General features: G+C 35.9%; 1 protein-coding gene across 2 annotated transcripts in view; it reads left to right on the top strand.

The window, feature by feature from the left end:
• SPATA17 (spermatogenesis associated 17) overlaps nt 1-14,929 on the top strand; it is a 95,477-nt gene that overhangs the window by 56,792 nt on the left and 23,756 nt on the right. For both annotated transcript variants that reach the window (XM_054062222.1, XM_054062221.1), the window contains 2 exons: nt 1,655-1,858; nt 7,999-8,150. In XM_054062222.1, coding sequence (XP_053918197.1) covers nt 1,655-1,858; nt 7,999-8,150 — 356 coding nt within the window. The remainder of the gene's footprint in view (nt 1-1,654; nt 1,859-7,998; nt 8,151-14,929) is intronic.

Raw genomic sequence — 14,929 nt, 5'->3', positions numbered from 1 at the left:
ATAGCTTAGCAATACTTTCAATAAGCTACCATCTCTGAGAATTTTTGTCCATTAAACAATAAGTTTGGTATTGGTCTTATTTAACTGTTTTGACACAAGAAATTGGAACTTCCCAGCAGGATATGTTAATGAAAAATGTATTAGAGCTAACTGGGGAGTTCAGTTCTCTCAGCCCCAAGAGACTCATATTTTATAAGGAGAATGATGCTCTACTTAGATTTTCTCATAGGTCCTCAGTAGTGTTCCAAAGGAGAAATGCAAGATTTTAAGCACTTACTCTTTTCCTTACCTCTCCCTGCATCATGAAACTGATTTCTTTTCCTACTGTTTTTATTTAGTACTTCTTAGCAATTAAAATGATGATAAAAGCAAATGACAATATATTTTAACTGAGCAAATCTACTTCAAAAATCTTAAAAATGCTCTGAGTAAACTGTTGTAGAAAATATAATTATCCTTAAAGCAACTTAGTATCTTTATTTTTTGCCAGGTGTACTTAAAGCATATATCATCTATTTTGTAGGAGATTTAGGGGCTTTGTGCAATATAGTGTAGGAATTCTCATGTTTAACAGTTCATAATTAATTAGGTGTACTCACATATGTCTATCTGAGAATTGTTTATTTACAGCTGATAAAATCCCTGCATTTACAGTAATGATTTGGGAACAGTCTGTCACATAATTTTGACCTACCGGATATACACAAATTGTTGATGATATAGATTATTACTTCAGAATTTGAAATGTATATTTTATATTAGTAACTGCTATATTAGATCACACTAGTGATGCAATTAAAGATGTATCTTAAAGAAATGAAATATCAAATTCAGTGAAGAATAAATCTTTCAGTTTAATTCACAATTCAGAATTTTTTTTTCTAAATTTTTGTTTTCACAAGTTTTATTCTTCCAAAGCTTAAGATTTTTGAGTATTTAAAGGAATTTAATGTGAACCTTGTGTTGGAAAAAAGCAATTACTGGGTTTTGGTATTCCACAAATTTTCTTGTATTTCCCTTTTACTAATCACTCAGTTCTATTTTTAAAAATGCTGCAGTTGTCTCTGTCTTAGCCCACATTCTGAGTCAGCTAGCACAGAGTTTAAAGGGACAAGACTTTTGTTCCCTTGCATAAGCATTTATTTTACTATTTAAGTATGTGTTTGGAAAAAAATAGGTAATATATTTTTGTTCCTATTGTGCCTAGGCATTTAAATTGACATTTAAATTAAACTTTGAATTTCAAGCCAGCTATAATAGTTTGCTTTTAAAACTAGGTGCAAATTTGTACACTTTTAATTATTTTTTAAGGGAAAATTGGCATGTTTGCTACTGTGGTGGATGGAAGATTAAATGTAACTGAAAGAAAACATGGGACTGAGATACAGGAAACTCTTCGATAAAATGAAAGTTATCCCCATTTGAAGCGCTGAAACCCAGATTATGCAACACATTATCCTATTTAAACCCTTTTGTAACTGTAATGCAATGTGTAGAGATGTATTTAAGGTGTAGATCCCATGTCAGTGATTGTGAGAAAAATTGTGTAGAACTGTTTATTATATAGGGGTTTTAATTGGTTTGGTTTATGGAATGAAAGCCAGAATGAGTTCTAAATTAGTTGAAGTCAGAGATAACCCGATGTTCTGCTCAGATTGCAGGCATCTACAACTCACCGTTCAGAAAATTCCCAGATCCAATGGAACTGCTGCTACGGGAGTCAAAGCCATTGAGCCACAGAAGACAGGAAATTAGGAGTCCCTTTGGCTCTGAGCTCTATGACTGGCCAACTTGTAAAAGGCCTCCAACGTTCTCCACAGTACAGCCTCTGCTGGCTATTGGCAGACAGAAACCTCAGGTAACATTTTCCATTATCTCTGAGGCAGGTTTTGTTCATAGTTTTTATCATGGATTATCGTAGAAAATCCATGTTGGATCACTGAGTCCAGAAATACTTTTTGTGGATTTGATTTTTGTAGAGAGCTAGTGCTTACAGGGTCTAAAGTATTTAAAATAGATTTGTCTTAAAAAGAAACCTAGCTAGTATATAAAAACAAGGAAATATAATTCTTTAGACTGATATTTCAAAGCTAAGACCTGCTACAACTGAATATCAGTATTATGACTCATTAGAGGTAGAATTCTTCATTTCCAATATTAATTCAATAGAAAAATTGGAGACAGTAAAGGTAACAGGACAAATTAACCAGTAATGATAACTTTTTCCTCTTTTGCAATTGTTTTCTATACAAAAGCCGACAAATACCCTCTCAGTATAGAATAGTTCCTGCTCTTCTGTGTCCACTAGCTGTTTGTCAGCTTTAATTACAAAAAATCCTACATTTTGTTCTGCATTACAGTCAAGTTTCCCATCTCTCATTCTTAACTGTCATGGTCTCAATTTTCATTTCAGTTGATGTCAACATATGTTGCACATAGGTTTTTGGGTTTTTGTGAGGTAATGGAGATCTCTGAGATAATGCATCAGAGTGAATGTCCCACAAGACGGCAAAACAACTTTTGCTACCTTATTAACAAAACCTGCTGGGAATATGTCCGTTACACACAGCAGATAGACTTTTGAGACCTTTACGTTCCTCACTTGTTGACAATACAATGACAAGTAGCTTTTGCCTGTAAATGCCTGGCACAGGTACTTTGCGGACAGAAGTATTTATCCTTCCCTCTATTCTGAAGAAGTTTTCAGTTTGTGCAATATACTGAACCTTCTGCTTACCTCACACATACATTTTCAATGCCCATTTGACTTGGAATGTCCACACTGTCTTCAGAAGCTTCACGTGTTTTTATTTGTACTCTGTCCTACGACACTGTCCCACATGACATCTCTTGTCTCTAAATCGGAGCGACATGGACTTGACAGATGGACCGCTCATTGGATAGGAATTGATTGGATAATTGCACTCAAAGAGTTGTGGTCAATCACTCAGTGTTCAAATGGAGAGCAATGACAAGTGGCGTTCCTCATGGGTTGGTATTGGGACTAGTGCTGTTTTAATGTCTTTGTCGACAACATGGTCAGTGGGATTGAGGGCACTCTCAGCAAATTTGTTGATGACACCAAGCTGTGTGGCATAGTCAACGTGCTGGAGGGAAGGGATGCCATCCAGAGGGACCTGGACAGGCTCGAGAGGTGGGCCTGTGTAAACCTGAATTTCAACAAGGGCCAAATGCAAGGTCCTGCACCTAGTTTGGGGCAATTCCAAGCACGAATACAGGCTGGATGAGGAAAGGATTGAGAGTAGACCTGAAGAGAAGGACTTGGGTGTGCTGGTGGATGAGAAGCTTGACCTGAGGTGACAATGCAGCCCAGAAAGCCAACCATATTCTGTGCTGTATCCAAAGAAGTGTGACCAGCGGTTGAGGGAGGTGATTCTGCCCTTGTGAGACTCCACTTGGAATTTAACTCTGGGGCCCTCAACATGAGAAGGATCTGGACCTGTTAGAGAGAGTCCAGAGGAGGGCCAAGAAGGTGGAACAGAGGGATGGAACACCTCTCCTTATAAGACAGGCTGAGGGTTTGGGTTGTTCAGCCTAGAGGAGAGAAGGCTCCAGGGAGACCTTATAGCAGCCTTCCAGTACTTAAAGGGGGCCTACAGGAAAGATGCTGAGGGGGTTTTTATCAGGGACTGTAGAGACAGGACAAGGGCTAACAGTTTTAATCTGAAAGAGGGTAGATTTAGATTAGATATTAGGAAGAGAGTTTTTACTGTGAGGGTGATGAGGCACTGGAACAGGTTGCCCAGAGAAGTCAATGATGTCCCATTCCTGGCAGTGGTCAAGGCCAGGCTGGATGAGGCTTTGAGCAACCTGATCCAGTGGAAGGTGTCCCAGCCCATGTCAGGGGGGTTGGAACTGGATGATCATTAAGGGCCCTTCCAATCCAAGCCATTCTATGATTCCATATTTAAGTTTTTACTTCTATATTTTGCTTAACAATGCTTCTAAATGAGTCGTTCTCACTAACTTTCACTGAAGCTATAGTTTAGCTACAGAAATAAAACAACGATAATGAGCAATAAGCAGTATATTATGTATCTGTATTGGTATTTTACTCCTTTGAATCAATATGATTATTTTCAGTATATTATTACAACCCTTGGTAGAGATGATCTGGGCACAGTCTTAAGTCTGAACTACTGCTGTGTTCAAACTATGTGTATGCATGTCATCTGCCACAATTTACCTGCGGTTTATTGACTGGATCCACATTGTTCTTTAGTGGGGAAAGTCATGAGTGTACTGGCTAGCCTTAACGGAAGAGGCTTTTCTCATCTTTATGTCGTGACTGACCTGTCTCTGGAGAAGTAGAGGTGACACACAGAGATCCACTCTGCTTATAAGAGTAAGGGTCAACTTCAAGGCAGTTCTCCATCTTTGTTGTTCCCTCCTCGTGTTCTCCCTACCTCGACTGTTCATTGAATGAATTCGTTGACTCAGATTAGAATCAAGACAAAGCTTGAGACAACAAACAGTTTGTATGATCGGGGAGTTTGGAGTTGGGCTAAATATGACATTAGAGCTTTACCTTTAGGACCAAAGGGTCTATGGTAGTCCTTCAGTGGGTTGTGACTGAATGCACTCTCTCGGGATAGAGGGGAAGATTTTTCCTGGTGGACACAATACAGGAGTTATGCTTTAAAATAAAGAAGGAACTCTGAGTTTTTCCATTGTTTAGTTGCTCTTGCAAAATTCCTTTACTCTATAGAAAGTATCTTACAAGCTTCTGTTTGATTCTGTAATATTTAATAGACCTTTCTAAGTTCAGATGCACGCACAGCAGTTGTGCACAGATAGCCTTTCAGAACAAACCAGAAGAGTTCTGTTTATTTTCTGCACCTCAAAGAGGGAATTTACTATATAATACTTTAATCCTTTCAGCACCCTGGGATGTACACTGTGGGGCAAATTTTCAAAGGACAGCGCGTGGATTTAGCTGCGCGACTCTTATTGATGTTAATGGGAGTCACACGGCTAAATCCCTGCACAACACTTTGACAATTTAGGGTTGTATGTCTAAGAAAAGGACACTGGTTTGAGCTGATGAAACAGCTGGAAATGAAAGCCCATCCTGAAAGTTGTCTGGTGTGACAATAAGGAATTTAATTACTAGATATACTTGTGTCCTAGTTCTCTGTGGTAACAGGTTTTGGTACCATGCTTCTTTTTCTAATGTCTCTGAGGCCCACTGTGAGTCACTTGTTACTTCACTGCTCTTTCAGGTATCTAAAATTTGTATTGCCCATAGTGTTGGATATTTTATAGGTGAATGTCCATTATATATGTTTAAAGGAACAAAAATTAGCTTTCTATCAGCTTTCTCTCAGGGAAAATGTATTTAGCACTTTATGGGTAAGCTCTGTGTGTGTAAGATAGTGTGTTTAAAAGAAAAGTTTTAATGATGCTTATACATCAGTTAGATCTATCATTTTTATTACTGAGTTAACTAGAATTACGGTTTGATGGAAACACAGATAATGCTAAAATTAGTCATCTGTTCATTAAAAGATATTAATAACAGAAAGCACATCAACATTTTTAGGGCATTTTTTTGCATGCCCTTAGCTCTCCTGGAATGGGGGCAATGAAGTACATATGATTTCATGTGGATAATAATTTTCTGATTTTATGGTAAAATGGTAAGAATGCTGATCTGATAGCCTTTATTTGGCCAGTCAGAAGCAAGCAGATTTATGCTATTCAGGACAAATTCTAAACATAGAGTTGTGCAAGTTGGTTTTGAAGTGAAAACCATTGATTGACTCCTTCACTTGCTCTTCTAGCCTGACCTCCTTAGGAAGATTTCCATTTAGAAGCAGGATGACTGAAATGCTTGCAGGCACTGCCAGTTTGCAAACATGTCTAAGCACCATTCTACCACAAATTCCACAAATCTTAAAATTAATCTTGTAAAATGGACATAAATAAATGGATTATTAAAAGTGTTGTCAGATATATTCCTTAGGTGCCTATCGCTTGGGTAAATTTCTTCAAATACCTGATATGGAGGAATGGGAAAATCTGTAGGGCATGTTTAGAATTATCCTCGTATTCTGACATATATATCCCACTTTCATTAATGTTGAAACAGTGTTGCTTGAGAGACCTTTGCTTAGTTACACGCTTTCCCGCCTCCTTCCATTAGTACCTGGACTCAACTAATTTAATTTGAACTATGGACTGACAAAGAGTTAGAAGGTCTTAAAAATTAAAGATGGAAAAAAAAAATTTCTATATCTGATTTGGCTGTTACTCTAATGGAATAGGAGTAATTATTTTACAATGAAGGATAATACAATAATCTGAAGGAGTATTTTCTAAAAGCAAACATATTCATCTTTGTATTATTTGATGATAGTGCATTTCTTGCTTCTTTGTTAAATAATATCCAATTCTGCAAACATCTTGCAATACAGAATATTAATTTTTTATTATAAGCGCTAAGCTTTTTTATAAATTGATAATCAGATTGTGTATTACTAGAATGTTGCCAACTAGTTTTAATGATCCTTTCTAGTATTAGTTGTTGTCTCACAGGTGATAACACTTTTCAAGCTCTTTTTAAAGACTTACTGATGACACATTAAATGAATGTATTTTTTACACAAACTTAGAAATTAGAAAGAAGAAAATACCTGCAAGAAGTGTTAATACTATGATCATTTGCTAGAAAATTTTGAAAAAGATCTCCAAGATCTTCAAAAAGATCTCCAAATCATGCCTGTGTGCCTTTAAAAAGTAAAGATCCAATAAAATTCCATTAGCTACTTTCAAATACAGCAATTCTCCTGTCCAGCTGTGAAAAGTACTAGATGATACTTATTTGCCATTTGTGTTATTTACGGTCCATGACTTTTATGGTAACTGGTTCCTATTATTGGTTTCTATTAATGTAAAACATAAGTGAACATAAATGAGGCGTGAATCATTTCTTTTTATTAGCCCCACAGTCTTCACTCAGTGCTTGCAGTAACTCCAGCTGTGACTTGTTAGTGATAACCTATTTAAAGAAGGATATCCTTAAGAATAAAGGCTGTGATTAGGATTCTTTGTCTGTTTGTAGTTTCAGAAGTTTCACTAGTTCATTGATGGGTCAACGATGATGAAAATAAAAATTAGTTAGTAACACTTCTAAATCTAGAGTTGCTGCTAAACTGTCCTGAGCATAATGCAACACTAATTATACTCCAGGTAAGTTTTTACTGATTAGTGCTGAAAGCAAGGCATAGGATATGTCATTTTGATAGCACAGAAAGGACTTCTTGATGCTATTTATCTATGTTGTTAAATGGCAGATAAATATATGGTCAGTTATTAAACAATATACTCTGGGGGGGGAGTGTTTATATAGAGAGACTTGTGAAAGAATTATGAGCTTTCTTTTCTTTTACAAGAAAAATTAAATTAATGTGGAATTAGTTTCCAATAATGTACTATACAGCTATATTGTTGAAGTACTTAGTTTGAATTGTATTGGAAGAATTATACTTTAAGTCACATATTGAGTTCACCTCTAGATAGGTTTATAGTTAAATTGAAAATAGCCTGTTCTTTAAAGCAAGACGTTTGTCCTGTGGAAAGGGAGAAACTTAAGCTGTCTGCTCAATGCAGTTAATACTTGCGTATCAAATTTTATTTCACTAATTTTTTTTTATAAGGAAAACCAAAGTTTTTATAGTCATTTCTAACAACATATTGTTTTAAAATAATAAATATTTATTAGTAGTTAAATGAATCTGGAGTGCATGTTTCTCATTCTTTGGAGCTTTAGAGCAAGTTATCAACCTTTGTGTTATCTGCAACTCTGTATCAAAATTAACTGCCTTAATTATTTTGGAAGAAAAATCTTGCTACACTTCCCAGACATTCTGTATTCTCTTTCATCGGTGGTGTGTCGTGAATAAAAAAAGGAAAGGAAAGAAAAGAAAAGAACTGTAACCCCACAATAAAACACTTGTATTACCCTATGCTTTTCAGGGGCCTTTCCGTGATACTGCTGAAGTATTGCAGCAGCGCTACAAGCCTTTGGAACCAACCTTGCGAGTGGCCGCATCGATCAATTCCCCACTAGAGAAGGCCAGAGAGGAAATAAAAAGAGAGGAATGGAGAAACCGTATACATGACAATGAGTAAGTTCTTTGTTTTTTCTTATATTATTATGATAATGTTTTCTTTATTCTGCTGCTTTCAGAAACCTTTCATGCCTGACAAAATGAAATGTCAAACCTGACAGGTTACTAGCAAACATTCTATGTACGTATTTCTAAATTCTGTGTACTTAGATTATAAGCTGTTCAGGGCAAAGACCTAACCTGTAATTGTGTGACACGTGTCATCCGTATCTATGAATCTACAAAAGAACTTGTAATAACATGTGATGTGACAGATGAGTTTAATAGGAAATAAAAAAACAAATGCAAATTCTGTTTTGCCACACGTACCTTGCCAAGGAAAAAATACTGTTTCAGTCTTCATATTCAGGGAGCTTACAGACTATGGGAAGAAAAAATGGTGTTGCATGCCAATGAGACTTGCTTTCTCTCCCAGTAGACTACCAAAGCTCACTTGGAAGGAATGGGAGCATATGTCGCACATGTTAGAACAAGATGCAAAAACTGTAATCATCTTCGAAGCAGTGTTTCCTAAGCCATAGCATCTGTAATGGTGTCAGACAAGCCAGTTCTTTCCCATACAATCTAAAATATGAACACAATCCGTTCCAAAAGATTTAAGGCTTCTGCCTCAAAACATTTAAGGCTCTTGACAAAATATTTCCAATTCTAAGTATTTCCAATTCTTTTCTTATCATAATGCAACTCTTTTGTCCAATAATAATAAAAACTTGTTAAAGTCACTTACTCTGGCTTTGTAGTTAACTAGAAAAAAAAATGATGTTTTGACAATTTTTCCCTTGATTTCACTGCTCTTGGCAATCCTTTGACACTTTAATACCAGAATTCAGGACAGAAAGGAATCATTTTTCATCATGAGCAGCCTGTGATTCACTGGGACACAAAGCTTTGCTATCTTTAATCTGTTTCAAGCTTTTCTATCAATCAGCTCCATGTTACCATGTGTCAGTTTCTGGACTGGGATGTAAGAATGCCAGGATCAATTGCATTTGCATGGTATGGCCTTTATACTTTTATCACTGGATTGTTATCCTCACATTTTCCCCAATTTAATATTAACGATGACTTTAAAATGGAATTCTACTCAAAAGCAGTTTTGAATGAAAAAAAATCTCTCAGTTTGGCTACTTTTTAACTTTTAGGCAATGTTGAACTTTATATGTGGTGCCAAAAATGAGACATAGTAGTTTTTATTTCTTTCATATCAAAACTGTGACTGAGTTAAGTTACTGGTAAAAATGTGTTTCAGTTTTCTGTTCCTCACTGTATTTTGATTTTTTTTTTGGGGTGAGGGGAAAGCAGCTTAACTTTCAAATCTCAGCCTAAATCTGGGCCTTTTTTAAAAACTATTATTTCTAGCTTCTACCAATGAAAATTAAAATATGAAAAAAACCCCAACCAAACAAAAAACCCCCAAACCAGTAGATAATAATTAATTTTCAACTTCTCATTTAAAGTGTTCTTTTCACTGAATACGTTTTGACTGATGCGTTCCGCGTGAGGATGGATGAGTCATTTATAGGCATGACTATATAGCACAGTTTTTATTTGACAAGGTTTACCCCAGACGTCTCTGCGTCAACAGTTTCAGAAGGTCAAGTCTTGTAATAAATATTTCACTGACTCTCCTCAGTGAGTAATTGTGAAGCTTTGGTTTTAAAGTTGAAATTTGGAATCACCAACTTTAACAGATATTAATTGATTAGCCGTCTTCTGTTACTTTATGAGTAAGGAAGCATTTAATGCCATACTTAATGCACAGAAGCAATGTCTTAACGTCAATGATTCTCAGCTTCATGCATGCGAAGTGCATAGTGTACGATACATTTTCGGGCTGTGATCATTCAGTTTGTGCTTCATGTTCAACCAACCATGCAGGGGTCACATCTGTAACCTTGAAAAGGTGATGACAGTGTTGCAGGTCATCCTTAGGACTAACGCTCACTACTGATGCTGCAGCTGCTTTGTGGGATGCCAGTCTCCAGGGAGCAGCCAGCAAAGGGTTACTCGGATTCTATATTAGTTTTTTTTCTCTGCAGTGTCTATTATGAATTGACGAATTTCTGTCTCTTTCTATGTAATTGTGTACTTTGGGACTGTATTTCTTTCTGGTAGTGCTTCCTATGCTGATTATTTTCCTGTTTTTAGAAAATAAGGAGAGAATGACCAGTGGAAGTGTGTGGCAGTTGTTGAGAAAGCTTGTGTTTGCATAAAGTGACAAAATGAGTCTTTGCTCTGTGTATTTCCATAGTAAGTATTGTGTGGTATCTCTTAAGATGAAAAAAAAATTGTTGGTGTGTATCTGTAATTTGTGACAACATTCAGAATTCCCACTCGCCTCTGATTATCAGTGTTCTTTAAAATGGCAATACGTTTTTGCTAAGTGTTTCAAGTTCTGAGAAAGTTTTTGCTTTTGATAAAATGCAGAAATAATTGAAAAAAATTGTAGGCAGAAGCATTACAAATGAAACCAAGAGAGAACGTTTGGAGTACTTAAGACAACTGCCTGGGATTTCCTATTTTTTAATGAAAGAGCAACTGGGTAATGTAGCCTAATATGAATGATTCATTATTCTCATGTAATAGAAGCTGTTACTGCCTTATTGTGCCTTTTTTCATACAAATGAAGTGATTTTCCCTCCACTTGAATAGGAATGACAATTGGACTCCTTCAGGAGGGCCACTTGAACTAGTCTCTAGTTTGAGACAGCAGCTGCTGGATCCAGCATATTTAGATCACTAAGCATGAAAAGTTTTTTACTCACTTGCGTGCAGCTGCGTGCTGGCCTAATTTTCCAGAGAACAAAAATGTAAATTATTTTGATTAACTTTGCTGAAATCTGTCTCGTGTTATATGCCTCAGGCTTCAACGTATACCATTAAACATCTTTATAAAGTCAACATACGTCAGAATGAGTTGCAGCGTGGTAAAAGATTGGTGTAAGGCTGTCGTTTCCTGACTTCTTGTAGCCTTCTAGTGTGGCACCAGGCAAGTCATCTCAGCTTCTGGCTGTGTCTGTGCTCAGTACTATACTGTAGACAGACAAGCTGCTCCTAAACACAGTGGTTCACTCGTGTGCAATGTCTGCACACGCTGCCTCTGACATGCTGTTCAAACATCGCAGCACCAAGCTCCTCATGGGCTTATGCTCAGCAGGATAATGCTTTCCTTTAGAACTAGCTTATGTGCTTCAATGCAAAAGAGCGCTGTGTGGGAAAGGTACACTTGCAGAGGAGTTAATGATCTGAGTAAGCTCTATATTTGGAAAGCATCAGTGTTATGAGCTGGTTGGTATTAATGGTACTAAAGTTTGAAAGCAAGTCAATTTTTATAAGATTTAAGATTTTAAAAAATAATTTGATTTTTACTTCTATAATGGCTTTTGCTCTATTTCTGCCTTAGCTGCAGTGAAAATGTTTACTACATTTTGTCATACGAATACAACACATCTGAAAACTTTTTCAAATTATATTTAGTTTTTCTTATGCTTTGCAACTTCAGCTATTTGCATATTTTCTGGACTGTTATTGTATTATGATAAACAGGGATTATCATATATTTTCAGATAATGTTTTCTTGACAATTCAACTTCTATTTGTAACTCTTCCATTTATTTTAATTACTAGCACAGTGTGCAACATTTATTAATCAGCAGAGTCTTTTTAAGTTAAAATACTAAATTAGCTAACCCCATTAACACAGAATACTCCAAACAAGCAGTAATAGGAGAGGTAGTTACTGTGCAAATCGTATTATACATGCGGGTGCTCTAGGGCACAGTTAAGCATGATTACCCTCTTTTGATCCAGTATTCCTCTGCTTATTCCAGCTAATTTCCACTGGAAATTTACAAAGTAGTGCCTTCATTTTTCCATCTTAATTTTTCTAATGAAGTTCTGGTACTTTATAACACTGGGGATGTAGATAATAAGTCTGTGTATAATTAAGAAGTTCTGGAATTTGCTGCAGAAGAGATCTCTTTTACTTCCTAAAAGAATAAGACTGCTTTTCTTTGCCACTTTTCATTATTGCAGACGGGGGTTAAACAAAAATGGTCAGAAGATTCTTAGATTTATTGATGTTAGGATAAAGATAATAGATAGTTAATTGAAAAAAGCATGTATTCAGTATTTTATTGTAGACAATGTTTGTAATAATGCATCCAAAATAAATTTCTTATGGCAAAAACGCTGTGCTAAAGGTAATCTGACTAGATATGTTAATTAAAATATTCTGTATTCATTTTTGTAAATAATATCTTGATTTTAATATATAGTGATTATGAACTAAATAATGGCTGCCCTACTCTATTTTTGTCATAGAAAATCATTGTGCTTCTCCCTTTGTTCCCTGAATGGAAAAAATAGGCACTATTAGATTTGATGAGAAAATTATTTCTGGTATGATCCAGATTTGAAAGCTTAAAATTATCTTTTATTTAAAGGAGAGAAAAAAAGCTAAAAGATTCACAACTTCCCAACAGAGAAGCATAGTTTGTTTGGAGCTAATTGTTCATGGTGTTTTTCAAAGTGAGATAAAATTGTTTTATTTCAATTAGATCAAGACAACAAAAATTAAATTGCTGTAGCATAGAATCACTTAGATAAAAAAATTGTCAACACTATCACATACCTAGATTCAAGATTTGGGTAGCATTTTTACTACTAAATTGCAAGTATACAGTACATACAAACATAAAAGTTTCAAAACATGCAAGCAGAACTTCTAGTTCTCTTTTTTGGTATTTCTCACTGTGCCCTCGTAGTGCAGCTTGTATGGTGGTCTGGCAGTAGGTATATACTGCCAGTTCTTTCTCGGAAGCCTGGGATATGTTTGAAGCATTTGTGTCATTGGGATTAGATGCCTGCTGTGCTAGACTGCTGGGATTCTGTCTCTTGGGCAAGTCCAGAGAATGTGATGAAGGACCACTGTTTATTTGCTGCAATTTAAATTAAGAAAGTGAATGCCTCTGACATGTGTCCTGTTGGTAGGTATCATATAGCATTGGGATGCTGCTGCCCCGCAGTAAAGCGTGGATCTGAGAAACCCTTCTTCCTGTTTGTGCTGCTGCTTTCTCCTCTTACATTGCCATAGACACTAGAGCCCTGTACCTATTGCTGCTCCTATCATCTCAGTTAATCCAACTAGAAAGACTTCAGCATCTAAAAGACCTCTTCCATTTCCTGTTGCAATAGTGAGAGATATTACAATAAAAGAAACGGAGTGCAAGGAAGAAATGGTAGATGAAGAGTGCAGGAAACATTATGGCGGGGTAAAAAATGTGGGGAAAAGAAGGATAAGAAAGATGAAATTAATGCTATCAGGCAGATGCAGGATAGGACAGGTGAAAGGAGAGAAAGCAATTTTTATTTTTGCTAACAACAAATACCTAGGTTATCTTTTGAAATTTAAATACACACTACTAGCAACTGTCATGTCCAGGACTGGCTATTAAGTTGAGGCTTCTAGGTCTTTTTACACTAATGAAGTTCAACGTAGTGTGGTCCTGGCAACAGTGCAGCTGGCCCTCATTACTAGTGACACTGCCAGCTTTGGTCCTGGTTCTTCCTCAGGTTGTGTATGTGTAATATTGCTATTTGTATAACCTGAGATTGTTTCCAACTCTTCCCCATACCTTGAATTTATTCTTGGGCATATGTCTCATTCAAGCTTTTGTGGTAGGTGACATGAAATAATTTTTCATATTTAAATTTATTTCTTTAGAGAAATTTCACCTCCCATTAGATCATCAGCTTTTGGAAAGGCTCAGCTTACACTGACAATGTTCTGTGGCATGATATAACATCAATACAGAATCTAATTCCTCTTTGATTCTGCTACTTCTGTCTCTGCCATACATCCTGAAAACATTTAAGAATTTCTGCATTTACACTGTAAAAATGTACAACGTAAAAAAAAATTTTACAATGTAAAAATCATGCGAGTGAGAATTTTGTGGAAAAAAATCCATTGCTGTCTAGTTTTGTGCAGTTGACAATGGCATCATATCATTGTCTAGATTTAATTTTCTTCTTCCATCACTCTTCTGTCACATTCAGAGCATGTGCTGTCATTAGTTTGGGCAAAAGCTGTATCAGGTGTATATATAGAGCTACAGAACACAGTACCGTTACTGAAGTGTTTTGCAGTACTATTGCTTACTACTATTATTGATTGTGGGGGTATAATGACTTTTGTATGACTCTGATTAGTTTGGTTACCCTACTTAACACACACAAAAAATGTTTTAATGTTCTTTTTAATTACTCATTCACATAGAGTGATGAAAAGTCTTCTTTGCTTTAAACAGACATTGTATTTGCAAGCATATGATCCTTTCTTATAGCTACATCATTATTGCCATAAAGATCTGCTCATCCAGCTCTGACAGGAGAATATAGGCAGAAGAAAAAAAAGTTTCTTCTTTAGAGTACTCTGTACCACTATACCCTATTATATTATTAATGTTTGTCAATTTTAATATATTTTAATTGTTAAATGTTCTTTCTCAAAAATTCATAGTTGGTTTAATTTTTTTTACTTGGCCATAGACATACATTCCAGGCTGTATGACATATACTCCAGCTAATGATCTTAGAGGAGATATGAAGCAGAATGTAGATGATCATATTTGTGCTAAACTACATGTAGAATATACTGTTATTTTTGTCTTAAAGAGTTACAATCTATGGGGTTTTTTTTTGTTTGGAATCATGGTAGAACATAGATTACTTTGGGGTTTTTTTGGCAAATGAGTACTCAAAGATTAACTGAT

Source organism: Cuculus canorus, chromosome 3 (genome assembly GCF_017976375.1).
Source record: "Cuculus canorus isolate bCucCan1 chromosome 3, bCucCan1.pri, whole genome shotgun sequence".
In the NCBI taxonomy this organism is placed as follows: domain Eukaryota; kingdom Metazoa; phylum Chordata; class Aves; order Cuculiformes; family Cuculidae; genus Cuculus; species Cuculus canorus.
The sequence above is the reverse complement of the archived record's forward strand: the minus strand, read 5'-3'. Positions and strand labels throughout refer to the sequence as shown.